The sequence below is a fragment of the Mytilinidion resinicola genome (genome assembly GCF_010093595.1).
Source record: "Mytilinidion resinicola strain CBS 304.34 unplaced genomic scaffold BDZ99scaffold_13, whole genome shotgun sequence".
Lineage (NCBI taxonomy): Eukaryota > Fungi > Ascomycota > Dothideomycetes > Mytilinidiales > Mytilinidiaceae > Mytilinidion > Mytilinidion resinicola.
The window spans coordinates 778,948-803,684 of NW_022985449.1; the positions used below are offsets into that span (position 1 = coordinate 778,948).

The 24,737-nt window shown below is 51.9% G+C and overlaps 8 protein-coding genes across 8 annotated transcripts; 2 read left to right on the top strand and 6 right to left on the bottom strand.

The window, feature by feature from the left end:
* Window positions 1-324: 324 nt before the first annotated feature.
* BDZ99DRAFT_464742 (uncharacterized protein) lies at window positions 325-700 on the bottom strand. Its single transcript, XM_033720392.1, has 2 exons — window positions 592-700; window positions 325-521 (listed from the first exon to the last, which is right to left on the bottom strand). The coding sequence occupies exons 1-2, from the start codon at window positions 692-694 to the stop codon at window positions 427-429; spliced, it is 198 nt and encodes a 65-aa protein (XP_033574795.1). The 5' UTR covers window positions 695-700; the 3' UTR covers window positions 325-426.
* Window positions 701-1,845: 1,145 nt separating this feature from the next.
* On the bottom strand, window positions 1,846-3,652 carry BDZ99DRAFT_535541 (uncharacterized protein). Its single transcript, XM_033726563.1, has 3 exons — window positions 3,511-3,652; window positions 2,904-3,451; window positions 1,846-2,856 (listed from the first exon to the last, which is right to left on the bottom strand). Exons 1-3 carry the CDS (start codon window positions 3,596-3,598, stop codon window positions 1,948-1,950), a joined length of 1,545 nt encoding a protein of 514 aa, XP_033574796.1. The 5' UTR covers window positions 3,599-3,652; the 3' UTR covers window positions 1,846-1,947.
* Window positions 3,653-4,163: 511 nt separating this feature from the next.
* Window positions 4,164-6,837, bottom strand: BDZ99DRAFT_446772 (translation initiation factor-like protein eif-2b epsilon subunit; the record flags this gene model as incomplete). Its single annotated transcript, XM_033717983.1, has 5 exons — window positions 4,164-5,180; window positions 5,231-6,414; window positions 6,465-6,589; window positions 6,644-6,700; window positions 6,754-6,837. 5 exons carry the CDS (start codon window positions 6,835-6,837, stop codon window positions 4,483-4,485), a joined length of 2,148 nt encoding a protein of 715 aa, XP_033574797.1. The 3' UTR covers window positions 4,164-4,482.
* A 1,055-nt stretch (window positions 6,838-7,892) lies between these two features.
* On the bottom strand, window positions 7,893-10,550 carry BDZ99DRAFT_535545 (response regulator; the record flags this gene model as incomplete). The annotated part of the gene is made up of 7 exons (XM_033726564.1): window positions 7,893-8,856; window positions 8,906-9,095; window positions 9,147-10,052; window positions 10,112-10,255; window positions 10,306-10,378; window positions 10,432-10,448; window positions 10,506-10,550. 7 exons carry the CDS (start codon window positions 10,548-10,550, stop codon window positions 8,372-8,374), a joined length of 1,860 nt encoding a protein of 619 aa, XP_033574798.1. The 3' UTR covers window positions 7,893-8,371.
* Window positions 10,551-10,598: 48 nt separating this feature from the next.
* Window positions 10,599-11,144, top strand: BDZ99DRAFT_522449 (uncharacterized protein; the record flags this gene model as incomplete). Its single annotated transcript, XM_033725701.1, has 1 exon — window positions 10,599-11,144. The coding sequence occupies one exon, from the start codon at window positions 10,599-10,601 to the stop codon at window positions 11,142-11,144; it is 546 nt and encodes a 181-aa protein (XP_033574799.1).
* Window positions 11,145-12,199: 1,055 nt separating this feature from the next.
* On the top strand, window positions 12,200-13,867 carry BDZ99DRAFT_464746 (AhpC/TSA family protein). Its single transcript, XM_033720393.1, has 6 exons — window positions 12,200-12,369; window positions 12,415-12,583; window positions 12,965-13,082; window positions 13,354-13,399; window positions 13,498-13,663; window positions 13,713-13,867. Exons 1-6 carry the CDS (start codon window positions 12,337-12,339, stop codon window positions 13,739-13,741), a joined length of 561 nt encoding a protein of 186 aa, XP_033574800.1. The 5' UTR covers window positions 12,200-12,336; the 3' UTR covers window positions 13,742-13,867.
* Window positions 13,868-14,981: 1,114 nt separating this feature from the next.
* BDZ99DRAFT_391545 (translation factor) lies at window positions 14,982-16,313 on the bottom strand (the record flags this gene model as incomplete). Its single annotated transcript, XM_033715732.1, has 2 exons — window positions 14,982-15,188; window positions 15,354-16,313. 2 exons carry the CDS (start codon window positions 16,311-16,313, stop codon window positions 14,982-14,984), a joined length of 1,167 nt encoding a protein of 388 aa, XP_033574801.1.
* Window positions 16,314-16,680: 367 nt separating this feature from the next.
* BDZ99DRAFT_572730 (uncharacterized protein) lies at window positions 16,681-24,634 on the bottom strand. Its single transcript, XM_033728230.1, has 5 exons — window positions 24,303-24,634; window positions 20,524-24,249; window positions 17,687-20,467; window positions 17,452-17,633; window positions 16,681-17,387 (listed from the first exon to the last, which is right to left on the bottom strand). The coding sequence occupies exons 1-5, from the start codon at window positions 24,417-24,419 to the stop codon at window positions 17,126-17,128; spliced, it is 7,068 nt and encodes a 2,355-aa protein (XP_033574802.1). The 5' UTR covers window positions 24,420-24,634; the 3' UTR covers window positions 16,681-17,125.
* Between the last annotated feature and the right edge of the window lie 103 nt (window positions 24,635-24,737).

Sequence of the window (24,737 nt, forward strand, 5' to 3'; positions counted from 1 at the left end):
CTCCAGCTTCAGCGAGGCTGGACGTCGTCGTTTGGCATTTTGAAATTAGGTAGGATACCCGCATTTCTAAGCCTCGCCTGAAATGGCTGCTTAGGCTACAAGCGAAGCTCTGAAGAGCCTTGGGGAGACAGTGAAGAGATGCCATCGAGAACGGTCGTCGATATAAACGCCAACTGACACGCTGGCGTTGAGCCCGCCCGGCACAGGTCGAACTGATTGGAGCGCTACATGACGCAAGCAAGGGTCTACCTAGATACCTATTCACAGTTGACGATCACTTGTCACTTTCACAGCTTTATATTTCACTTTCTACGCATTTGAAAGCTCTGCATAGTCTGCATAATGACCTCCTATCAAAACGTTGAAAGCATGTTATCAATTTGATCTTAGAAATGCAACTCTCCTCACTCCTCGTTCAATGTATGCCTACTCGCCGAGTCCCTGCTTTCCATAAAAAGCAGCTTCACCTCCCAACTTCTCCAGTTCTTCCTTCGAATGCTTCTTCGACTTCTCGCTCGTGTCTGCAATCCAATCAGCACCCATGACCTCAGATATTTTACAAGGGCACCTAGAAAGTAATAGTCTACGTACTAGGGTTGCTGATATTCGCCTTGTGCCCCTGCGCCGAATGCGAAACATCCTCCGTGGTCTGATTGATCTTCTGCTCTTCCTCGCTGTATCCAGCTGCGTTCATCTGATGGCCAACGCCTTCCATGTTCTGTTGGCGGACATGGTGATTGAGTTTGGAGCTATTTAAAGAGATGGTGATGGATAGATTTGTACAGATGATGTCGAAATAGGTAGAAACTTCACTCACCAAACGGTTTCTAGCATAGAGGTCACCACCTTTATATACCCCTTATTCAAAAGCAACACTTTTGTCTCAAGAGGCTATGACATAGTTACACAGCAGCCACAAATGCTCCTCAACCCGCATTCCCAAGACACGGCTCGTTGTGACCCAATCGGAGCACTGCCTTTAGATTATGACGATGGTTGCAACACCACCACTGTGCCATTTACCCAAATACGATGATTGCCCAGATACACGGACGAATCATTAGTGGCCATGATGCGAACTTCAAACTTTAAAATTCACAAAAACCTGGTAGTAGTGGCAGTTTGCTCGCCGCGAGCCGAAGCGGGACGGGAAGCATCGTCACTACCCATCTGATCGCCGACCAAAGCTGGGCTGGGGTTTAGGGCTCAGATCAGGCCACCGATAGCAGCTTGTGCAGGGTCGATTTCATCGGAGTTCAAACGGTAACGATGTAGTCAGTGTGCATCCAATCACTTCTGTCATTCACTCTTCCCATTCACTCACTCCTGCCATCTATTCACTTCTCACCCATCTCACCACTCTTATCCATCACACAGACAATCCTAAAGGACATCAGATAGAACGCACGATGATCAGTACTCATCTATAACACCCTTCCTTCTGCCACACATGTACGGAGAGAGGAACGCGTCAGACTAGTCCAAACCGAACCAGACCAAATCAGCCCGAAGCAGACCAGACCAGACCAAAAGATACCGGTATGTTGCCCAGCACAAGCGTGACAAGACGACCATCCAAATCCCGAGCACATATTTCCGCGCAGTAGATATGCTGAAATGCATGCTACATGATTGCACTCGCGAGGAAGAAAGAAGGAGAAGAGAGAGGAGAGGAGAGGAGAGGAGAGGAGTTACATCGGCTCGCTCAAAGATGCCCCAGACAATCAAGTCATCTAATCTCATCTCAGAAGAAACAGACCCGCAGCCGCTTAAGTCCTAAATACACCCTATGAACCTCCCCTTTCCCAGACGCCTTTAATCCCCTCCCATGCGTCCCACACCCCAATTCCTTAAGCCCACGGCCCCTGCTCACGTAGTAAGAGCGACATTGAACTCCCATTCCCCTGTGCCCATGTTCGTCAGTCTCGCGATCCCACTAGCCGAATTTCAAAACAAATCTATAACAAGGCCCTCACCTTTCCGTAGGTTCTCCGCCGTGTCATTCAGCAGGATGATCCGCCGCTTGCTACAATAACTCGTCTTGTCCATCATCTCAACCTTCAGGCTCTCCAGCTGGTCCGTCGACTTCTCGAACATCTCGCTTAGGTTCTCCACCGCCATCTCGAGGTCTTTTTGGTTGTCCTCGAACATCTCTGTCGTATTGTTACGCGCGAGGTAGTAGGCGAAGGCATAGGTCCATTTGAGGGTTTGGCGGCACTGTTGAAGGGCTTGCGAGGCCGAGTCGAGGAATTGCACCTCGATCCAGGACATGCCGGTTTGCATTTGTAGCTGCGTCATCTTCTTCTCCGTCTTGAGGTAGATGTCTTTGTCGAGCTTGGCGGATTGCTCGTGGTTGGCGTAGCGGTTATAGTAGTGGAGATAGCGTTCTAGTGACTGGCGGGATTTGGCCTGGGCGTCTCGCGCTTCGTAGCCGCTCTTCTCTTCGAATCTATTGCAGTTGTACCAGCTCGTGCCGTGCTCGGCCCAGTTGCCCATGCACATCCAGCAGAACTCGTTACGGCACTTCCGGCACGTCATATGGTTGCAACCGCCATTCTTCTCGATGGTGGAGTGGCACTTGGGGCACTCCTTTGTGTTTGCGGATATCCAGTTCGCCGTTTCGGAATCGTCCTCGCACTTTTTCAGCCACTTCTTAACAAGACCACATGGCGCCGGTTGGTGGTCATTTAATGAACAGCCGAAACAGAAGAAATGTCCGCAGTCACAGTGTACAGTTGGCACAATCCTCGGCAAGTCCTTGTCTTTAACTCCGCACTCGACAGTATTCTCGCAGTCTGGGGCCGGGCACCACCTTAGATTGTCCTTGTCGTCGACGTACGTTCGAGTGAGGAGCTCCTGATATCTTCTTGCGATTAAAATAGGAAACCCAGGAAGAGCGAAACCACGTACCTGTCCCTGAGCTTATCCGACGTCACCAGGAAGTCCAACGACACTGCGTCCACGATTCTGTTGCAGCCGTCTCCCGGGCACCGAATCCGAGCAGCCTCACCATCGTCTTTAATTTTGGACTCCAGGTAGTGCTTATAGCAGTCCACACAGAAGCGGTGGTCACACTTCATAGCAAACGTCTCCAGCCCGGGGCCATCCTCGCAACAAATGTCACAAGTGAATCCCTTCACCTTCTCGATTTTGGGAGGGTGCAACGCAGCCTCGCCCAGACCAGCGCTTTCCAACACCTTATCTGTATTGTCCATGTACGACTCGATCAGTCGCTCCTTGTTCCATCGTGCGTGCCTTAGAAGGATAGCTGCTGCCTCTGGCGGCTGCCCTAGGATGTTGCCGACCTCTTCGATCTGGTTGTCTTGTTGGGCCTGGACCTGCTCGGGGCCAAAGACCTGGAAGTCGACCTCGTACTTTTGCTTTGACTTCTTGATGTCCTTATCTTGTGTCTCAAAGCCTATGTCGTTATCCTCCATATCCAGGTCAGAGTCTAACCCTGAGACGTCAGCCTATGCCCACCACCACCACTTCACATGCGGGAATACTGACCATCATCGCCGCCTCCAAAGCTGGCGTCACTGTCATTATTGAAGTCCTCCTCGCTGCCGGAGCTGTTGAACTCGTCGTCAGAGTCCATGCTGGCGGATGCAAGCGTGGCCGGGGTAGCTGGCAGGGTGGTGGGCTTCGGGGTGTTTCCGCTGTCGACCTTCTTGCGGGGACGCTCGACAAGCTGGGGAGGTTCAGGCACGTCCGACGCTTTGCGTTTTTTGGTCTGAGAAGGCGTGGTGACCTTTAAGAGGGCCTCGCCTCGCCGTGATGACGAGACTAGGCTGTGACTGCGCGACGCTCGAGACGGGTCGAGGGGTGCGGCTGTGGCGCGGCCGTGGACAGCGTGCAGGCGGAGGGTGAGCGGTGGAGTCAACGGCCAGGGTGTGTGTAGGTAGACGGCAAAGATGGCGCGATGAGAGGGTGAAGGGGGCGGGTCTGGCTGCTCGAAAGAGATATTGGTCAGCTGCGATGTTTCTGCCTGCAGGTGGCTCTGCCACTCCAGCTGGTCGTCGTTCGTGGGCTGTGGCGGCGGAGGAAGTGCACACAGAACGCCCGAGATAGGTGCGGGCCGGGCTGCGACCGAGCTGTCACGGGTGCGCTTTCGGCGCGTTTGGTCTTCACAATAATGGCGGCTCTATGGCACGCGTATTGCAGGCGTATTGGGTGTTTGAGACACAGCGAAGATGTAGTGCGACAAGTTCCAGCTCCGGAACCTCCCGCAGCTTCACCCAAAAGCGTGTGAGGCCACCGCCTTTGGTCGGTGCCTAACGTCGTCCTTAACTAGATAAATCCTTAGTGACTAATTTTAGGCTTCCATCTCGTCCCTTATGGTCCGGCAGGGCATTCTACTCTGTACGGAGTCGTTGGGTGCTTCTTCTTTGTCATCGGCACAACGCATTCACCGCACGACTACTTCCGGAAACGTGCATGGCAGACCCTGAGAGCTTTTCTTCCTATCCAACCACCAGTGACCTACTCCAATTCACTCTCCTCCTCGCTCTCCCCCTCCGAATCTTCCTCTGATTGGTTCTCCAAGAACTCGATAAATGGCTGCGTCTTCTGCCTCACATTCACTAACGCCTCCGTCCCAGTCGCCTTCGCATCTGCCCACCACTGCTCAACCGCCTCCGGTTGAAGAACGTCCATCTGATACAGCTTCATCGACGCTTGTAACAGGATGATATCTCCCTTCTCGCGGCTGGCCAGTTCCTTCTGTAGCAGAAGTAAGAAGTCGACCTGGTCGACCTTAGCCGCCTCTTCCTTATCGAACGAGATCCGCTTCAGCAGCGATTTGTGCGGATCAAACACCTGCGCGACTGCCTGCTTCGCTTCGACGCCTGACTTGATGACTTGGCTGACCCGCTTGACGAACGCGACTGCTACCGCGCGGCGGACTTGGTGCTCCGAGGCGTTTAAGCTCATACGGAGCGATGTCAGTTCGAGTTGGATGTTTGCAGACTCGTGGCCTGCTTCCAACGAGTCGTAGATGCTCGATGCGGCGTCGTGATCGAAATGCTTCGCGTGGCCGGATTCGCTTTCTACCGAATCTATCGACACGAAGCTTCCGCTGGCGGACCGTTGGGTGTACTCTTGGCTGATGTCTGATTCTGAGTTTGAGTTTAGTGTAGAAATTGAGTCTGTTGACAGCGCCAGGCTTGACAGATTGTAGACTGAGATTGTTAGAGGTGTCATATAGTCGGATAGGAACACAGATGCTTACTGAGTCCCGTGGGCGTAAGCCCCTCCACCACTTCGTCTTCGTCTTCCTCCTCATCGTCCAAGTATTCGAAGCCATCGCCGCCCTGGCCTACTATGGCAATATTAGGCTCTCCTCGTTCAACGTCTTCATTCTTTTCGCGCCTCCTCTTAGCCCGCGTGATTCGGTGATCGCCTCCAATCGTCATTCCGTCGGAAATAGTAACCCCGTACGAGATTAATGCGCCGGGCTCGACCTTGCATGTCCTTCCAACAGATACTTCACTGGCTAATATCGCTCTTTTAACTGAGGACCCATCCCCGATCCTTGTATTGTCCCAGATATATGCCCCGTCAATGGCAACATTCCGGCCAATGACACATCCTCTTCCTATGATGCTGTTGGAAATCACGCTCCCTTCGCCGACGCTGGTATCACGTCCGATCACTGTTTTGCGATTGATAATGCAAGATCGCGCCAATATGACACCCTGCTCTTTGTAGATATTTCCTTTTTGCAACCGGTACGACTGGCCTCGGAGCAAGTTGCTGTCTGGGCAAAGCGGATATGCCCATCTCGAGACAATGTCTTTACTGATCGAGTCGTAGGCATGCAAATTCCGCACACGTGCAGCGTAATGATCGGTAACGATATGCGTATGGATAGTCTTGCCGTTGAGGTCGTAGTCCTTGAGCACACTGTGTAGGAATCCCTTTCGTGGGGCCTGGAAATCGAAGTTGTCACTCCACAGCGCCAGGACATCCGGAGTGCAGATGTCAATCCCGCAATCAATCAGATCCTGCCTGACATCCAGCTCCTGATAGCTCGATAACAGCCCCGGATCAATCGAGAGAAATTTGTTGTGTTCCCGGTTTGGCATCTGCTCAAAGTGTAGACACCGGTCCTTCCTGGGGTCGATGACGAAGACGGGACATGTGCCCTGAGCCTTAGTCCTGTGTGTTGTGCCAGCCTCTCTAAGCACCATTGTCATGATGGCATCCTTGTTCGCAGCACGACGTGCTCGATGTGCGGCTAAGGCAGATTCGAGGGGCAGGTTGCTGACCACATCTCCGTACACCAAGAGAAAGTCGCCGGTCAATATGCCCTTCTTGTCCAGGTCCCGCATAGCATCTCCTATAGATTGTGCGGTCGAGTGTATGGTGTTGATTTTCGAGAACGGAGAAGACAGGGACGACCATTTTGAGCGCCTATTAATTCATTAGCACACGCAGCGACGTCTAGAGACTACTGATCTTACTGGACATAGTCGTCGACTAAGTCGGTATGTGCCCCGCAATACACAAAGACCTCCTCGACGCCCGCGTTAGCCAGAAATTCAAACGTGTATTCGATGAGTGGGGTATTCGCGAGGGGTAGTAAACACTATTTAGTTAGTCGGGACCGTCATAGCCAGTACATTCTAGGAGCTTAGCATACTCGTGGGCGCTCGAGCGTGAAAGGGTTGAATCTCGTCTCAAAGGGATCTGCGAGTATCTGTAGGAGTCAGTACAAGCAACTTGAGGTGAAGTCTGCACAAAGCGACGCACAACGGCCTGGAGTGGGTCCTCGCGCTCGACCTCGCCGGACTTCGCCTTGTCAGCGGCTTGGCCCTTCTTGCCCTTGGGGCCCATGTCTGTGTCGAAAATGCGTCGTGGGAAGTTTGTGGTGGGGAGAGCTTCGCAGCCACACGGTGCGACGACGGCCTCAGCGCGTCGGGCTGCAGAAAAATATGAGTCAGGCGGCTAGCCGCAGCTCTGGAGCAGATCGGGGGCCCTGGGGTGACGCGCTCTCGGGACTGTGCTGCTTGTCGTCGGTCGAGGTCGTGGCTTTGGGCTGATCCTGGGGGAGTCGGAGAGGTCTAGATTCTGTGCTTGGCCGTAGCTAGGGACACACCTTAATGCGACCGCAGCTCATCAATTTGCACTCTTCACTCAGATGTCTTTGCACGAGCATTGGAAGCTCTTTGGAACAAATGATTGATACTGTTATGGGGATGGGGTCTCCAGGCCAAGACCGGTACCAAACATTTCTGCATCCAAAAAAACCCTTTTGTTTAACAAAGACCCAACAGGCGGCTTCGTCCGGATCCAGCACTGGAACAGTAAACTACTCAAGATCATTCACCATGGCCTGGCTTATTCAATTAGAAGCAGCCTTCCAAATCAAGGTGAGGTTCACAAAGTGAATATTCAAGGTGGCTTCAAGAGGATTGTGATAAACTAAGTACCTACAAGACCACCCCTGTCTATGGGTCAAGTAGCCAACAATAACAGCCGATATATTCACAGACATGGTACTGTAAGTATTCGCAGTTCACCGTCCCATCATCAACCATACTCTTGCGACCAGAAATCTCGCGGGATTTCGTTTACGACCTTATCTTTACTTCAGCATCCTCTGCCCACCCCACGAGCTTACTCTTTGCCTATCGAGGCGTATAAACGACCTAGTCTGCGTAAGAGCCCATCCATCGCATTCAAGGACCTCAGAAGAATCGACCACAGCACTTGAAACCTATCCCGAGGCATCCAATTAGGGCACTTCACTAAGCCAGCTACTCGACGACCCATTAGAGACAGATGAATAGAGCAATGTACACCGAAGTTAAAGTATCAGGCCCACGCTTGCATCCATAGATACACTCATTAAATCACGTACACCGCACCCCAGCCACATCCAGCAAAGAAGCCCGGGGTATAAGATGGTGATTGATGTCTAGCGGGGAGACAAACTTAAGGCATCCCTCTAGGAACCCAGTGTGAAATAAAATAAAGGAGCAGACGCGACATATCGCTCGATGCGGCGTAAGCATTGTATAAGAATGAGGGGCCGATTCAGATTTGAGGGCACCGTCTGCAAGTATTATGGGGCTGGGGTCAGGTCGAATGCGAGTGTCTCGAGTTGACTTGGTGTTCTTGCGATAAGATAGCAGCCACCAGGGATAGAACTGATAGACCCTTGGCGGCGTGAGACATGATGTTGGGTCCGAAGTCGAGGGTGAGGTGGAAAGGCGGATAATGTCGATCCAAGGCGGACAAGAAGGACTAATATTGCAGTGTGAGCGACGGGATAACCACGCATTGCCGACCGGCGAATGAGCCACTCCAGAACACCAGTGCTCGAATAATGAAGAAGATTCAAACTGGGTCCTCAAGATAGCTCCCGTTACCGCGGCCGCTGCATCGGATTCATTGGCTGTGGTTGTAGTGGCGGAGCATACATCTGCTGGCGCTTGGCGGGGTTGTTCATATCTTCACCCCCTGCTATGTCCGAAATCTGTCTTCTGTGAGGGCCTTGTCTTTGAGCCATGGGCATCTGAGGTGATGTGTTGTACCCAATGTTGCTAACCATGGGATTAACGCCGTAGGTGGCAGGGTGGCCTTGTACTGCGTTCATGTATTCGTCGGTAACATTGCTACCAACGGGAGACACGCCGGGGATCTGATTGGGAGAATTCCAGTTACTAGTCGTAGCAGGCGATTTTGCAGGTGATTCGTCGTCTTTTAATGACTGCCTTGTGGAAGCCAAAAGTTGAGGCGGAACCATTCCATCCATCTGGTGAAGAGGTTTCTTGAGATGTGCCAAGTGTTTCTCGAGCATGTGGAGAAGACCTTCCTTTGTGAAAGGCTTAGGTAGAACATCGTTCATGCCTGTGTCTGGTTAGCCGGGTTCCCTTTGTTCCAACTCTTGCCAACTCACCATGCTGGAAATACATGGATATGTCGTCGCTTCGAATGTTGGAGGTCATGGCAATAATCGGAGTGCTATCAAATTGCCGAATGAGGTGGCAGGCGGACACGCCATCCAGATTAGGCATGATGATATCCATCAAAACCAAGTCATACTTTGCGCCTGCGTTCATTTTATTTACTGCTTCCAATCCATCAAGCTTCAGGTTGTCAGTTATCATTCTTTGGAGTGCCGCAGGTTGGGTACTTACAGCATTGTCAATAGCACAGTTGAACGCGTATAAGAACTTTCCGCCGATACGCCGACAGGTTGGATCATCTTCGACTAACAGAATCTGGGGCTGCCGGATCCATCCTGGATCCACCTGCGTGCTCTTTTTCCTTCCCCCTTCGGTTGGCTGAAGCTTCGCGTCTACCGCCTCAACAGGTTTGGATGGCATGGGATATGGAATGTTATGAATGTGTTCGCTGTACATTGGGTCGATGCCGTGCGTCTGGCCAACAGGGTAGACGATATTGTCGAGGTCGCTTATACGCATCGTGTTTGAGGAAGAAGCGGAACCGGGAGCATTGCCACGGCTGACTGGTCTACGCATTAACTCTGGTGGAGGCGTCGTCAGAGTCCCATTCATCCGCATTGTGATCTCGTTCATGTGTTCCAGGTTTCGCGGGTTGAGCATGGCGTCAGCATTGGTCTCGCTGAGGAGTTTCGATGCATTTTGCAAGGGCGATGCCGGCACATCATCCTCGAGAGGAGTGACTTGTGGATTTTGGGTGTCGACGGTATTCCCGTTTTGTGTCGGCGGGGGGAATGGGGCCGCTCTGCTGTCTCGCCTTCTTTGCGCGTCTACTGTGTGCAAAAAGTTCATTACGTTCGACAACACATGCTCGTGGTTTACGAGAGTCTTCTGGAGGCCGATGACTTCTTGCAGAAGCATCGAATGGTGTATGCTCAACTCGTTGTAGCGTTCCGTAATTGACTGAAGCTGTTGTTGGGTGGCTACTAATTGGGTGTTGACCAGGTCCATTTGCGCTGTAGGAATCATAACGTCTTCATTAGTCTGGTTTATTTTCCGTGGAGCGGGAGCTTTTCTTCGAATGTTATCAATCGCGTCCTTGTTGTTTGCCTTGAAATCTGGATGTTTGAATTCCCAAGCCTGTAGTAATCTTAGCGCGCTGTTTTTCCGCAACGACATCAAGAATGGATCGAACATACCCCGGTGCCATACGGCGACGTCCCGTTTTCCTCGTTGTTGTGTCGAACCTTGTGGAAGTCGTATTTGTTCAACTGTCTTACGAAGCTGGCGAAATTACTGTGTTTGAAATGTTTTGGTAAAATGTGTTTCGTAAACTTCTCGTTCTGTGATATGGTCAGTATCCTGCCAATCGTCTTTGCGCAAGAGCACCAACCTCCAGAACGACAAAGCTATCCCCTTCATTTCCCCATCGTACTACGGTATCATCTGCGGGGGCCTCCAACATTCTATTGTCCAATTTAGCGGGGTTACGATCGCATTGGGTATGTCGGCAACGTACTTGTAAAGCTTGCGAACCTGTGGCAATGGTTAGAGAGTTACTAGTATACTGGACGTAATTGCAGGCAGACGTACAAAGTCGCTGGAGCTAGCCCCGGAGCCTCCTTGGTTCGCGTCCATCGTGAAGGCGAAGCCTTTCGGCGAGCAGTCGACTTCCAACCGCCAACAATGGGTAAGGGAACTATGAATGTCTTCTCGGAGGGATTCCCGGGGTCGGGGTCGGGACCGAGGCTGCGCGCGTGCGATTGTCGAGGCTGGCGAGTGCGACCAGTACAATACGGGTTGCGCGGCGCACTTGGTGTCTTTGATGTCGTGGAAAACGAGGTGGTAGACGGCCTGTGGGGACTATCGATAAAGGGCGAGGGCTACCGATGCGACGAAGTCCACGAGGGAAAGGCGAAGGTAGTATGGGACTCGCACAGCTCAAGTGATGGGTGTCGTGCGGTGGAGATGGAGGATGATGGAGGGAGGCAGCGCCAGGGTTGGGCAAGGGCGGAGGAAGAGGTGCGGATAGGGTTATTGGCGTACCTCCTCTCCCTGTCGTCGCGGCAGCAGCTAGTGCCCACCTTGGGCAAGAACTTGCCGTCGTTAGTTCTGGCTAGCGTGCGCTGCAGGTCGGCAGAGAGCGTGAGATTGGCGTGGGCTGAAGGACGTCCACTTGGGCGGCTTGGGGCGAATGAGGACAAGCCACTAGCCTCGGCGATGTGCTCCTGAACTCGAAGACGTATCAACGCGGGGGGGAGACTGGGGGTGTTTTGGCGGGACGATTGGGTGTTCCTAACCCTCTATAACCTTTTGGGGGACGAAAGTCGATACTGAGCTCGCCGGTCGATATTCCTTTTACTTCTTCTTCTTCTTCGTCTTCTTAGCAAGTACATTGGCGTGCACCGAGACTTTAAACTACGTCTACGCGTCTTAGGAGCATTTCCATTAGATACGTCTGTCTATAAACTAGGTGGACATGGTTGAAAATAGATGAGCATGTGTCTATAAATGCAGTGGAGGAGCTAGGTAGCGCGGCTCATTGCGACCAAACGAGAAAAGCGCCTTTTATAGAGGCCACGGGGATGCATTTGTGGAGACTGTTGCTCCGTGGGATCTGTTTAAAGGCCACGCAAGATGCACCAGGTGTGCCATTGCTACCCATCAGTGAGCCATGGTATGTACAACCGCACCCTTGGCGCCTTGTTGCAGTCGTCCGCTCCACTGGCCTGTGGCGAGCATGGCATCGCGAGAGGACAGGCGGCACGGCGGCAAAAGCAGGGAGGCGTACCGACAGGGCATAGCGAGCAACCCTGCTGCAAACGACCGAAGCACTTTACTGCGTGGCCAGGGTTCACACCGAGCGGGTAGCGATCGACCAGCACGGCGTGAATCTTGCGAATCGCGCTCGTTGACAGTGCAGACGCATCCGACTGGCCGTCTGGGCGCGCGCAAAAGGCAAGCCGGTGGGGTGCGTTTGCCTAATAGCACGGCCGTCGCAATTCAGTCGCAGCGAGTGCCGAGTGAGCAATAGGGAGAAATGGCTGCGACTCAAGCGCGCTGCGTTGTGGAGCGAGTGACGCACTGGCTTCGGCTGAGCATCGCCAGCTGACAGCTGCCATGGCCATCCCAGACCTGCACGGGCTGCATCCGCGCGCCACATCTGAAGATCCCGTATCGAACCAGAGCTCGATCTGCGCTGGCCCGGGCACCTGGCACGACGGCGCGGCCTGCGGTCGGATGTCGTGAAGCAGCCGTGGCAGCCTCCTCGGCCTCCCGTTGCACGGCATTTCCCACCTCCACCACGGCACCACCACGCCTCCACCCCTCCACCGCGCCCATATTCCCGCCCTCGAATCCACACCCGCCGCCGAAGTGCCGCTGACTCGCCCACGGAGCACCTCGCTTGCCCGCCACCTGCAGCATGTTCGCAGCAAACCGCCTCCTGCGCGCCAGCGTCGGTACCCCTAATCAACTTCGTGGCTTCACCTGACGCTTGCAGCCTGCCGCGCGGACTGCTCTTGGCCGCCACAGCGGAAAGCAATTTCACGCCTCGGCGCCCGCCTTCGTCAAAGCTGGCGATCGCATTCCCGATGTGGAGCTGATGGAGAACTCGCCTGGCACCAAGGTCAGCCTCGCCAAGGAGCTCACGGGGAAGGGTGTGATTGTGGGTAAGCAAGACGCGCTTTCAATCACCTCAATTCGCAGTGCTAGGCGTTTCTCCGTGTGCACTTCATCGTCGCTGCTTGGATGCGTCATGTGTTTCCTCAGTGCAGACGAGATCATTACGTCCCACCTATGACCTTGAGCAATCCAAGAAATACCCCAGTGTTCTATGGCCGCAGTGTCATCCGTCCAATTCAACAGAGCCAGTCATATGCACATAGGATTCTTGAAAAGGCATCAAAGCCCAGGGACGGGTGATGAATACGCACGGCAGAATGTCATAGCACTGCAATCTCCAACCAAGCAACACCAGGCAATAGCCCCAATTCCCGGGGGCCACTCATAGTCCGACTCGTAATCATGTCCTAACTTTAATCGCGATGCAGGTGTTCCCGCGGCCTTCAGTCCTGGCTGCTCCGAGTCTCACATACCTGGTTATATCAACTCTCCCAAGCTGAAGGATGCCGGCCCCGTTTTCGTTGTATCGGTCAATGACGCCTTCGTGTGAGTCTGGCTTTTACATCATTCTCTGTCAAGATTGCTCTACAGCTGTGGTTATCAAGTTTTGGAAGTGGGCTTGACGATGAGGTCGTAGAGTCTCGGCCTTCGACCGCCAGTCTGACCCATGGGTCTCTCCTTCACCACCCCACAATTGTTTCAGCCTTAGCTACCCAACTAGTTCGGCTCGCTCCGACAGAGCTATTTTCGACCTCCACAAAATCTTGTAGTGGTTATGCGTGGAATTTTGAATATGTTTGGTGCTGACATCCATCAGAATGAAAGCATGGGGAAAGGCACTTGATCCTACCGGCAAGAGTGGAGTAAGCAGTCTTTTCTCTTATTTCATCATTCACTCTTCCTCCGAACCTCAACTCCCACGTCTCGTAATATCTACCGGATAATTAGCTGACCTCCGCAGATCCGCTTCATCGCCGACCCTACACTGGCTTTCACCAAGGCCTTGGACCTCGACTTCGATGCTAGCGCCATCTTCGGAGGTCCGCGTGGCAAACGATATGCCCTTCTTGTAGAAGACGGGAATGTCAAAGAGGCCTTCGTTGAGCCAGACAATACCGGTATCAGCGGTGAGTGTCGTTGTAGATCAGCATGCAGCTACAACTAACCCTTTGCTAGTTTCGGCCGCGGACAAGGTCCTTGCTTAGGAGGAGGGACACCCTGGCGTTGCTCTTATTGACTAAACCCTGTCAGCCAGAGTTAGTAGCATTAAGAATACTTAGTCTTGTATATTATCACGTGGAACAGCCCCGACCATCCGGGCACTTAGCGCCGCCGAACGAGGCAATGCGCTCTATCCAATGGCTGCAGCTTCACTTTACTCTGTCTGTGCTTGGATATGCTTGTTGAGTAAGACCATGACCTTTTGGCAATTCTCTTTTACTATCAGAAAAGCGGTGGTGGCGGTATGTCATCTTGCTGCTAAGTTGGTCACTGCATCCATACATTCGTTGGCATTGTTTGAGTGGTACCTGCTATCACTGCATGGGTAAGGAAACCTCCAGGTTTCTCACTTAACTTGACGTCCCTTCCAAGCCTACCTAGTCCCAACACAATGCCACTTCTACTCTCTGTTCCTATGACGACCATCACTGCGTCATCCGCGAATCAACCGACGAGCACCTCTTCAAAACCTGGTACACTGACTTGAACCGCCACCTTTTGCGGAACCCTGATTGGATATCAATTCACACCATTCGAATTCTCTCTACCATGGCACTAACACATGATTATGGGTCCTGGCACGGGAAAGAAGCGACAGTTTCATGCCGTTCCGAAAATCAATTGAAAACCTCATTCGCTGTCAGAATAGAAACGGAACGACGTGAGCACGTATCTACCATAGTTCCCGCAGCGCCCTCCGCTCATAGTCATCTCCCAACCGTGTAGGATCTATGTCTGAGTGTGGGGTCGCCTGAAGGCCGACTGTTCTAGACAGGAGTGGGGGTTTGTCGTTCCATGGATGAAGGTGCCACGGTAACGGGGTATCGCGACTCCACCACATCTGTGAGGTTGTTGATGAGGCATTTGATGTCGTGACTTCTTCCTATTCACGGATCGTAGCGGACTTGCCCAATGCAAGCGACCAACCCTCAATCTCTGTGCCATGGGTACGTTGGCTTGGCTGACACTGCAGCGTGAATAATGAGGAGGAGCGCGTGAGATGTGACGCTACTGTTTCCTAGGAAGCAGCTAATGGGTATTCAAGAATGGATGGCCAGTGACAGCAGAGTTGAGCGGGATATGATTTCACTCGTCCAGCGTTTGAGCAGAGCTGTCCCACGCACGGTATTGCAGAAGCTCTTTAGTTCAGCTACTTTGGAAGTGTATGTTTTGTATTTTAGATCCTGCGATTGATAAATGGAAGACGAGTGTCATTTGTTGAATCTATATCCTTACCTCCGCAGCCTTCCTCAATCGATTCATGACCGCCGTAGCAATGTCGCCTTCGGTGTCATCGACGCCTTCTACAAAGATGGCGTCGACGTTGTGTTTATCGAGTTCGCGAAGAGCGGAGAATAGACCTCGCGCTACTCCTGCGGTGGCCGCTCCTAGATCGATCTCCCAGATCTCTATGTTTTTCGAGCCGTCGAGCTGTAGAGACATTTGGTGGGCTCGGGGTATAGGTATTGGGGCGAGAGATTGTAGAAGATCGAGGAAGCCGGGCGTTGATACTGCCTCATATCCAACTCTATTCTGAGTCGGGATCTTGGCATCTCCATTTTGAAGCCTTTCCTCTTCAACGCCGTGGTTGATTACAACAGGCAACCCACACGCAGGCTTCCACAGCTTCGTCCTAATAATACCAATCCTAGACGTCCTCCCTACGTAACCCAGCATAGTAGCAAGATCAGGCTGTCCAGCGCCCGCTTCATACAGCGCAACAGTCGCCTTGGGAGAATAATGCCGATACTTCATTCCAGGGGCTCTCGGCTGTATCCCTTGTTCAGGCTTGTCCTTGTACCCCACGACCACATTTTCCCATCCTGGGCATTGGCGGAGCTGCTCCAAGGTAATTCCGCCAGGTCTCAAGATCGATGGCGGAGAGCTGAGTCCATCCACCACGGTGCTTTCTACACCAACCTCGCATGGGCCGCCGTCTAGGATCGTCTGGATGCGCCCGTCCAGATCGTCCTTCACGTGCTCCGCCGCCGTAGGAGAGGGCCTCGTAGACGCGTTGGCAGAAGGCGCAGCCAGCGGCACGCCGGCCAGCTTTATAAGACACAGCGCGAGCAGGCTTCGCGGCATGCGCGCACCGAATGTCTGCAGGCCGGCTGTAACTTCGGGAGCCAGGACCGAGCCAGCGGGGTTCGGCAATATAATCGTCAAAGGCCCAGGCCAGAACTTCTGGATCAGCGGCTTGTATATCGCTGGTATAGGGTCCTCGCCATCGGTGGGCTGGAGCAGCGTTCTCAGTTGCTGGAGCGAGTAGAAGTGCACAATCAGGGGATTGTCGACAGGGCGCTTCTTGGCCTGGAATATTCCCCGGACTGCCGCGCTGCGTGTAGCATCTGCGCCTAAGCCGTATACTGTTTCGGTGGGGAAGGCGACGGGGATGCTCGTGGTCCGTAATTCGGTTGCTGCGCGCTGCAGGTTTTCGAGGTCTGGAGTGCCGACTGCCCACTTGATATCCCAATTATCCAAGGGCGAGTCTGTCGTGGCACTAGTGGTGATTTCCCCGATCCGGGAAGGGTCTACTTGGAGGATGTCGGTCTTCATGGGCGAAGAGGAAGGCATTGTAGCCTCGGTGTTGCTCATCGTTGCGGATACAAATAGGTGACCATCCGAAGGGGTGGCCGCCACAGAGTGAGATGCGCGGCGGATGCTTGAGGGGGCGAAGATGGAGCGAACATTTGTAATAGTCGAGAGGAGTCTTCGCATTAGAACATTGCAGCTTGAGACGCCCAAATTTCACAGGTTGAGATGGTGGAGTCATTAAACTCGCCGAAGAGATTTTCCGTTCCGACGTCAATCTAATCTGATGGCCTTCTAGTTGATCTTCATCCTTCTTCATTAGCTCAGATAAGCAACATGGCCACAGAATGACGAGATCTTCGCAATCTCTACCACAGAGCAAACAAGAATTGCGTGCATATACATTCCAATGTAGCCTTTATGGCGATTTCGAGTGCAGATATCTAATCTATCCGATACCGAAGCTAAGAAACCTGTGCGCACCGACTCCCACTTCGTATATAGGTGTTCGTGAATTCCCTCCTTCTAATGATGAGCCCCACAATCAAAATCCATCACCGGAAATCGTATTTAGAGGAAGAGAAGAAGAAGAGCCACCAACACCAGCGCGATGCCCCTAACCTGATATAAACCAAAAGGGAACGCTGTCTTGGAAAAACTGCATCCCAGACGCCCGTTCCGTTCGCTGGGATGCTCTCTTTAAGTGATCATCCGGGTATCCAAAAGTCTATAGCAGTGGATCATGAAAACACATTACAAGAACCAGACTCCTGCAGCTCATGATGCAACGTCTTTCTTCCCATGCAAAAAGTAGCGCTTGTAGGATATCAAAGCCATCAAGAAGCACCATTTGCGTCAGGCGTTCGGGTAGTATTGGTGGACGTTTCATCAGGCACTACTTTCGATACTGCGTTCGCCTTGAGCACCGTGTTCTCCCTCGAAGTTCTAGGCCGTTTATTTTCTTTGGCTTCCGAGGCATCATGTTCGGCATCTATCATAACTCGTCTAGCGAGTGTGTTGGCCTGTTGCTGGAGATCCGGCATGTCTCTCTCAGGCTGAGAGAGGTAGGATTCGAGGAGTGCTTTTAGTGTTTGGGCGCTATGGCGATGTTAGCTTATGTTCTTTTGTAATTCATGAGATAGAAAGGGGAAGCGGTGCGTACCGAACTGGCTTGGCAAGGTAATTATTCATGCCCGCCTCTAAGCACTTCTCTCGGTCCCCTTGGATAGCGGATGCGGTCATGGCGATGATGAGGACGTTGCGGATTACGGGGTCTTTGTGTTTTCGGATTTCTCTGGTGGCGTCGTAGCCATCTAGGACGGGCATTTGGACATCCATCAAGACCTGTATCGGATGTCAGCTTTGTTCCCGAGGAAGGGTTTTAGGATTGCACGTACAAGATGGAACGGAAAGCCCTCTCTGCTTGCCTTCTCCAACGCGTCTATTGTCTTCCGGCCGTCTGCGCAAGCTTCGCACATGAACCCAAGCCTCTGTACAAACGAAATCGCTATCCGCTGGTTGATGAGGTTGTCTTCGGCGATGCAGATACGAAGCTCTTTCCTTGGAACTTTAGATAGATCAATGCAACCATTTGGTAATTGCTCGTGGCCATTGTTCTCCTGGGCAGAAAATTTCGCCATAGGATCCGGATCGCGCGAATCCCATTCTATCCGCATGGCTTCCGATTTAGGAATCTTTTTGAACTTCAACGAGAAAGATACTGTGGTTCCTACTCCTGGCGTACTCTCGAGCCAAATCTTGCCCATCATTACGTTTTCGATGATTGCTTTGCAAATACTCAGCCCCAGGCCGGTACCACCATAGCTTCGGGAACTGGAATTTTCGATTTGGCTGAATGGAAGGAAAAGCTTCTTCTTCTGCTCGTCCGGTATACCGATTCCAGTGTCTATGACGCTGCAAGTAATATCTATTGTGTCCTTATCTTCTCGCTGCACAGTAGCTTTGACAGTTACCGAGCCGTGAGGCGTGAACTTGTAGCTGTTCGAGAGTAGATTCATCAGGATCTGATGAAGACGGACAGGATCACCCATGACAAATAGGTCAGGATCGATTTCTAGTTGCTCTATGGTTTTCAGACCTCGTTCGGCATTCGTGTATGACAACGCACGAACGACTTCGGTAATTGTTTCTGTCAGGCTCAGTGGCATTGATATCATGTTCATTTTACCAGCTTCCAGTTTGCTATAGTCCAGCAAGTCGTTAATGATCGATAGAAGGGTATCTGCACAAACGCGGATACTGTCTGCATATCCTGCTTGTTCAGCATTGAGTGGACTAGCTTTGAGTAGCTCGCTCATGCCGATAACACCGTTGAGAGGCGTTCGTAGCTCGTGCGACACGTTCGCAAGGAAGAGAGACTTCGCCTTGGCTGCCTCCTCCTTCAACTTCATGGTACGAATAGCGATGGCCTCTGCTTCCTTTGCTTTGTTCTCGGCTTCGCGCGCTTGGGTCAGAGATTTCTTTTGCATCTCCAACATAGCTTCATTGCTCGCGCTGACTTTTTCGATCTTCTTAAATAGCAGAGCATTGGCAAGCGATATGGCAATTTGGTTGACAAGGAGTCGCAGGACATTTGTGTTCCTTTCCGTGAAGCTATTTGGAGGTCCTTCGACGTATATCGAGCCGAGTAAGAGGTCGTCGTTTCCGTGCAATATAGGGATCGCTATGACTGCTTTACCAACAGGATTCCGTTTTAGATAAGCTTCTGAGACGTTGGAAAATCGGTCATCCTCAAGGAGATTCTGCACAAAGACTACCTCCTTGAAGCGTAGAACGTAAAGCGTCACTTGTCGAGCCACTTGATCTTCGACCGTCTCCAAAGACTGGCCACCAGGGAACGACTGAACTCCATCAGGACTTGCGACGGCTGCGACGGACCATTGAATTTGGTCATCCTCAACGACAATGGCACCTAGATCTGCTCCTGTAGCTTCTAAAATAATCTCCGTCATCTTCGCCAACAATCGATCAACTTGAAGCTCGGAAGATAGAACCTGCGAGGACTCCAGAATGCTGGTAAGGTCAATCATATCAAGTCCGACAGCCGAAAATCCACCTTGAAGGTCGTTATGAGTTGCCGGTTGCTTTCCTGCGCCGGAGGAATTGCTTGGGCCGAGCCAAGCGTGCGTGCGATCCACCGAAGTTTCTGCGCCGAGCATACGTGCCTCTTGGTCTTCATTCTGCTCTAGCTTGAAAGGGGTATTGCCGGTATCAATGATAGTCGTCTGACAAGCGACATCCATAGTGGATAGGCTGGAGGTCCCCTGGATGAGCCACTCGTATTTGGCAGCTAATTGATCGGATTTTCCAAAAGCGCTGAGACGTCGGTAGGTTGAAACACAGTCCTTCAGCATACGGCGAGCCGGACGAGTAGATCCTGCACGTTGGAGAAATTCTGCATAGAGTTCGTACGAGAGAGCTTCATCAAGAAGAAACCCATGGAGCTCAGCGTGATCGATGGCAGCTTCGTAGTGCACCAAAGCCGTTACTCGGTCTCCATCAAGGTCGTGCAGCTCAGCATTGAGGAGAGATAGCCATATGCTATAGTTGATGTCGGTGACAGCACAGCAGGACCGTATTTTGCTGATCGATGACCTGACAAAATCTAGTAATTTGCCTTTGTTGAATGCGCTGATGGTAGAGAACTGTTCGCGGATGGTAGCTAGATAGGCTAAGGAAAGATAGAAAAGGTTGGAATATTGGAGGCGCATACACCACACACTTTCCATCATGGGGAGAAGCGCTTCTCCAACCGCGATCGCTTCAGAAATGAATCCAAATCGGTACAATACAATAAGCTTGTAGCTCAAGTATATAGTTCTAGGTCGTTTCGAATTGGAAGCCTTTGAATCGAGGTGCTCGAGGTATGCTGTCGTCTGGTGTTCATCGTCTGACATTACGTGCTCTGCGGAATGGGTGTGCGTTTTTCCTTGCAATGCGCGAGCGTACTGCCTGACGCTAATGAGGAAGACACCCCCACGCAAGTCCTCTTGCCAATTCTTGAACTCCATAGGAGCTTCTTCTATCCAAGCTTCTAACTCTGCGAGGTCGTAGGATGACCACAGTCTAAACGCAGCGACAACCCCTAAATTTAGCAATGAAAGAATGCGATCCCCCGCTACAAGGCTCGCCTCCATTGCACGGTTGAGTATAGGAATCTATTAGATGTTAGTGGGTGCTTTATATGGGCATGGTAGGCAAAAATTTTGCTCACCTGATCGCGGACATGTGTCTGAAGATGACCCATAAATAGGGCATGCAGAGTTTGCCCGCGTCCGACAGTATAAGGCTCTTCGCGATAGACCTCCAGAAGGCGTTTAGCCATGTCGCCAATTTCAACGCCATACTCCACCATGTTGAATCGACCTGCACAGATCGATGCCAAGTGAACATAGCCCAAGCCGATTTGGGGAACTGTTCCTCTGTGCAGATGTAGATCTACCATTTTCAACGTGATTTGATAGAAGAGGAGCGAATTACTCCAGAAAGCGGCACTGAGCAACTCCACGAAGACGGCACCCATTGTCATCAGATTCCGATCGCCCGTCGGAGCTCTCGCTACCAGCTCGTCCCCATCAACGTTTTTCAGTTCAGAACATATCCGTTGAAACTCAGAGTCACATCCTTCCCAAGTCGTTTGCCCAATATCGACCCCAAGATCCGATAAACATTGCTCGAGCGCTTGGAACGCCGCGAAACTGTCACCCTTCACAGCGAACACTCGAGACCGCAAGATCCATGAGGGAGCTTTGTCCACGGCATCCTTTGCTTTACTAAACGTAGTTTGTAGTAAGCCTAGTGCCTCTTCGAACATGCCTTGAAACCAGTAGCACTCTGCTGACCGGGTAAACAAGGTTAAAGTTTCCTGATAAAGTACGTCGGGTATCTTTTCGTCCCAGGGATCGTCCTGTAGCAAATTAAGACAATGCGTATAGTAGTATAATGCGGTTGAGCGTGCTCCAGACTCTCGAGCATTTTCTGCGGCCTGGTATAAGACGTCTCTGTAGGAGGCACGGTTTTGCACTCTTGACTTAATGAGATCAACTGCCAGGCAGATGTGTCGACTTCGAATGTAGAGGCCTTTCGAGTTGGCGGCCGTGTCATCGTGATAGTCGTTCTCGATCATGGTCTTGGCTATCGCAAAGTGCATTTCCGACTTGTTGTAACACTCTGTTAATGATGTTGCGGCTAGCATGTATCGATCGTGAGAGAATCTGAACTTGTCTTCGTCCTCGCCGGCCATCAGTATATAGGACGAGAGAGCTCCTTGTAGTGCAAACACTGAGTCCTGTGGATCGGTCAAGGTGGGTATCCCAGAAGCGTTCGACAGCACAGTCTCTTCATCCATCAATTTCTTTACAAGGCTGAATGAGAAGCTGTTGCCGATCAGGGAAGCCCACGCGAGTAACGATCTCGTAGGGAGTGGTAGCTCTTGTAGCCTCTTTGTCACAAAGTCGTTATTGATTTGCGATCCGTATGTTTGAGACTCAAACTCAGTGAACACTTTATCGAGGTCATACTCCCAGGTAGAACCTTTCCATGAGTAATAAACGCAGGTCTTGCGATAGCACGTATCCAGCATTTCGCGAATGAAGAAAGGATTGCCCATAGTTTTCTCCTGGATTACAGCGACAAGTGGTAAAACATAGTCGCGATCTCGATGCAATGTTTCCGAAACATACTCCGCTGTCTGATCCTCGTTGAATGGTCGCAACTGCACCTTGGTTGCGGAACGCAGCATGGAACGAGTTTCTTTCGGTAGGCCATCTTCTTCCCGGTACGTTAATATGAGCACTATCGGAATGCGGCCGGAGATAATGTTTTGAATAAGTTCCAGGCTTTCAGGATCGGCATACTGAAGATCGTCAACGCAGAAGCAGATGAATTTACAAACCGCAAAAAGGCGGAGTACTTCGATGAAAGTGTTCATGAACCTCGAAGATTTTGTTGAGCCACCAGATCGCAACCAATCTGCTGCAGTATTTCCTGCACTTCCGCAGTGTACAGCTGGAGAGGATGCTCGACGTGGGCTTTTGATAGCTTGCACATCTCGCTGCTGTGGCTTTGGCATGCTACCAGAATCAAGCAGCCACTCTGGTAGATTTAAGTAGCTGTGGAGGAGAGGCCAAACGGGTTTCACATATGCACGTATGTTGTTGTGAAACTCGGTGGACACGTCGCTCTCTGAGAAAATCTGCCGAAAGAGGGAGGACATCAACTTCAGGATAGGGTCGAAGGGCGCTCGTTTTGCTTGGTCAAATTTGGATGACGCAAAGTATCCATGGCTCCTAGCTGCGATCTGAATGCTCTGCACGAGAGAGGACTTCCCAAGGCCAGCTGCCCCTGAAATTGTGATGACTTCACATCGACTTTTCCTTTTCATCTTCTGGGCGTTGCGCAGAAGAGAAGTCGATCCATCGGTGCCAGGCATGCCTGACCGTTGAATAGATGTATTGGAAGAAAAACCGTCTGTGCTGCCGACAGAGGGCTTGCTCTCAAATCTAGTTCCCATGAATAATGGTCTTGAATCCGGTAACTCCGAGAGTCCATCAGGAGTAGAATTTTCGGATTGTCTGATGCTGTCCTGTGATTTCTGATGCACTGATCTTGTAGCTTCCATATGTACGGCACCATTGCCACTCCCCATCCGGCTTTCGGAGCCCCTGGAGCTGGTGCTATCCGAAATCAGATCGTCGATCTGGGCTGCAGATTCAAGGTGAGATGTGGAGTATGAGGAGTTCGAGCTAAGACTACTAAGTCCCTTGGCAGATAGATGAGGTTGCCGTTGTCGTTTTGAAGCGCCTTCCACAATTGCCACAATTTGTGCCCGCTCTTTTTCGCGTCCAATCTGTTTCGAGGGTAAATTAAAGAAACAGGAGATATCCTTGGTGCCGATTTTGAATGCTTGGAGACCTTCTCCGTCACCTTCGTAAAGAAGTTTCTGAATCTGCACGAGGTCGTGCTTCAGGCCTGAGGTAGAATTATAACGTTCGCCGATATTCTTCTGTGTCATTTTCGTGATTACAGCACATAGCACGTCCGGTACATCTATCCGTTTCGTTGAGACCGGAGCTATTCTCTTCGAGAGGACATTTTGCATGACATCAAGAGGGTTGTTGCCGTCGAAGGCAGTTTCTCCTGTGAGCATCGTCCAGAACACTATTCCAAGGCTGTATATATCAGTACGACTGTCCGGCTCAGCCGGTAAACGTCCCGTCTGCTCCGGGGCGATGAACTGTAGCTTATGCTCAACTCCTACTTCGCGGCTTAGGGAAGACCATCCCGCGCTAGTCAAACCATTCTCAAAGGACCGCGCCCCAGACCCAAAGTTTATCATCTTCACCACGCCAGTTTCCATATTGAAGTGAAACGCATCTCCCCGCAGCTCGCCATGTACTATGCGATTTCCATGGTGCAGAATTTCGCAACACTCGGTAGCACCAACGGCAAAGTCCAGGAAGGTAAGCAGAGGGACCCGCTCGATGCTCTTGCCCAATGCTTTAAACTCCCAACCGGTTTTGGATGCAAGCTGGAAGGCATTTGGTCCCAACTCTATTAATTCGCGAAGGTAGTTGACGCCTGGTGCTTCAAAAATAGAGCACACCAGGCTCTCGGGATTTCCAGACTTTGGTGGGAGGCGGACGATTTCCAACGGCCTGACAAAGTGTTTGCATTCGGGATCTGATTTCTCTACTACGGCTTTGCAGAGCTGGTATTCCCTTTCCAGACGAAGCAGGTGTTTTGAGACGCGTGCGATGACCTGGCGTTGCTGCGGCGCTTGATTTGTTGTGGGTGTGACGGTGGCATCACTGCTGTCCGGCGAGTGAGAGCTCGAGTGGGACTGGGAATGCGAGGACTTGTGAGGAGTGGAGCGGCCGCGCGACTGGGGGCCGTCGGAGTTGGCATTCTGGAAGCCAAAGAAGTGCCAGTTGTCGTAGGACTGTAGAGTATTTGTCAGTAGGAGTACAAATGCTCAAGTCGAGCAGAGCCCACCGAATGGAACGGTTCTCTGTCCACAGCCCAAGTGTATCCCGGGACCTCAACCAGGCGCGAGAGGATCTGGGAGAAGCGTGCGGCCCGGTTTGCGGCGTCGAGATCAGGCGAGGACATAATGTCTAAGCAGCGCACGCGTTCCCGCAGCCCTCAAGTCATGTCTCCGCGATGCGGCCGGACGGCGCAGAACTCGGAGGCACGATGGAGGTGTCAGCGGACTGGGGTGAGGATCATGGTAAAGAGGGAGGCGTCATGGGATGGGATTTGCCGGTGCTGGAGAATCGATGGTGGTCGCCCTCCTGCGGCGGTGCTTCCAGTAGCAGGTATTCACTCTAGGCGATGCGTGACGCTGATTAAGAGTGGCGGACGAGGAGGTGATGTCTGGACTTTCGTCACTAACCTTGGAACTGCTCCCCTCGTCGATGCGCTCATTGG

Excerpts from the sequence above, each read along its gene's own strand:
- BDZ99DRAFT_464742 (XM_033720392.1), bottom strand. The coding sequence starts at position 694 with ATGAACGCAGCTGGATACAGCGAGGAAGAGCAGAAGATCAATCAGACC. Across the intron at positions 522-591 it reads GGCGAATATCAGCAACCCTA|ACACGAGCGAGAAGTCGAAG; the intron begins GTACGTAGACTA and ends ATTGGATTGCAG.
- BDZ99DRAFT_535541 (XM_033726563.1), bottom strand. The coding sequence starts at position 3,598 with ATGGACTCTGACGACGAGTTCAACAGCTCCGGCAGCGAGGAGGACTTC. Across the intron at positions 3,452-3,510 it reads CTTTGGAGGCGGCGATGATG|ACTCTGACCTGGATATGGAG; the intron begins GTCAGTATTCCC and ends TCTCAGGGTTAG. Across the intron at positions 2,857-2,903 it reads AGCTCAGGGACAGGTACGTG|GAGCTCCTCACTCGAACGTA; the intron begins GTTTCGCTCTTC and ends AGAAGATATCAG.
- BDZ99DRAFT_464746 (XM_033720393.1), top strand. The coding sequence starts at position 12,337 with ATGTTCGCAGCAAACCGCCTCCTGCGCGCCAGC. Across the intron at positions 13,083-13,353 it reads TCGGTCAATGACGCCTTCGT|AATGAAAGCATGGGGAAAGG; the intron begins GTGAGTCTGGCT and ends GACATCCATCAG. Across the intron at positions 13,664-13,712 it reads AGACAATACCGGTATCAGCG|TTTCGGCCGCGGACAAGGTC; the intron begins GTGAGTGTCGTT and ends ACCCTTTGCTAG.
- BDZ99DRAFT_572730 (XM_033728230.1), bottom strand. The coding sequence starts at position 24,419 with ATGTCCTCGCCTGATCTCGACGCCGCAAACCGGGCCGCACGCTTCTCC. Across the intron at positions 20,468-20,523 it reads AGACACATGTCCGCGATCAG|ATTCCTATACTCAACCGTGC; the intron begins GTGAGCAAAATT and ends AACATCTAATAG. Across the intron at positions 17,634-17,686 it reads AGGGCTTTCCGTTCCATCTT|GTCTTGATGGATGTCCAAAT; the intron begins GTACGTGCAATC and ends CATCCGATACAG.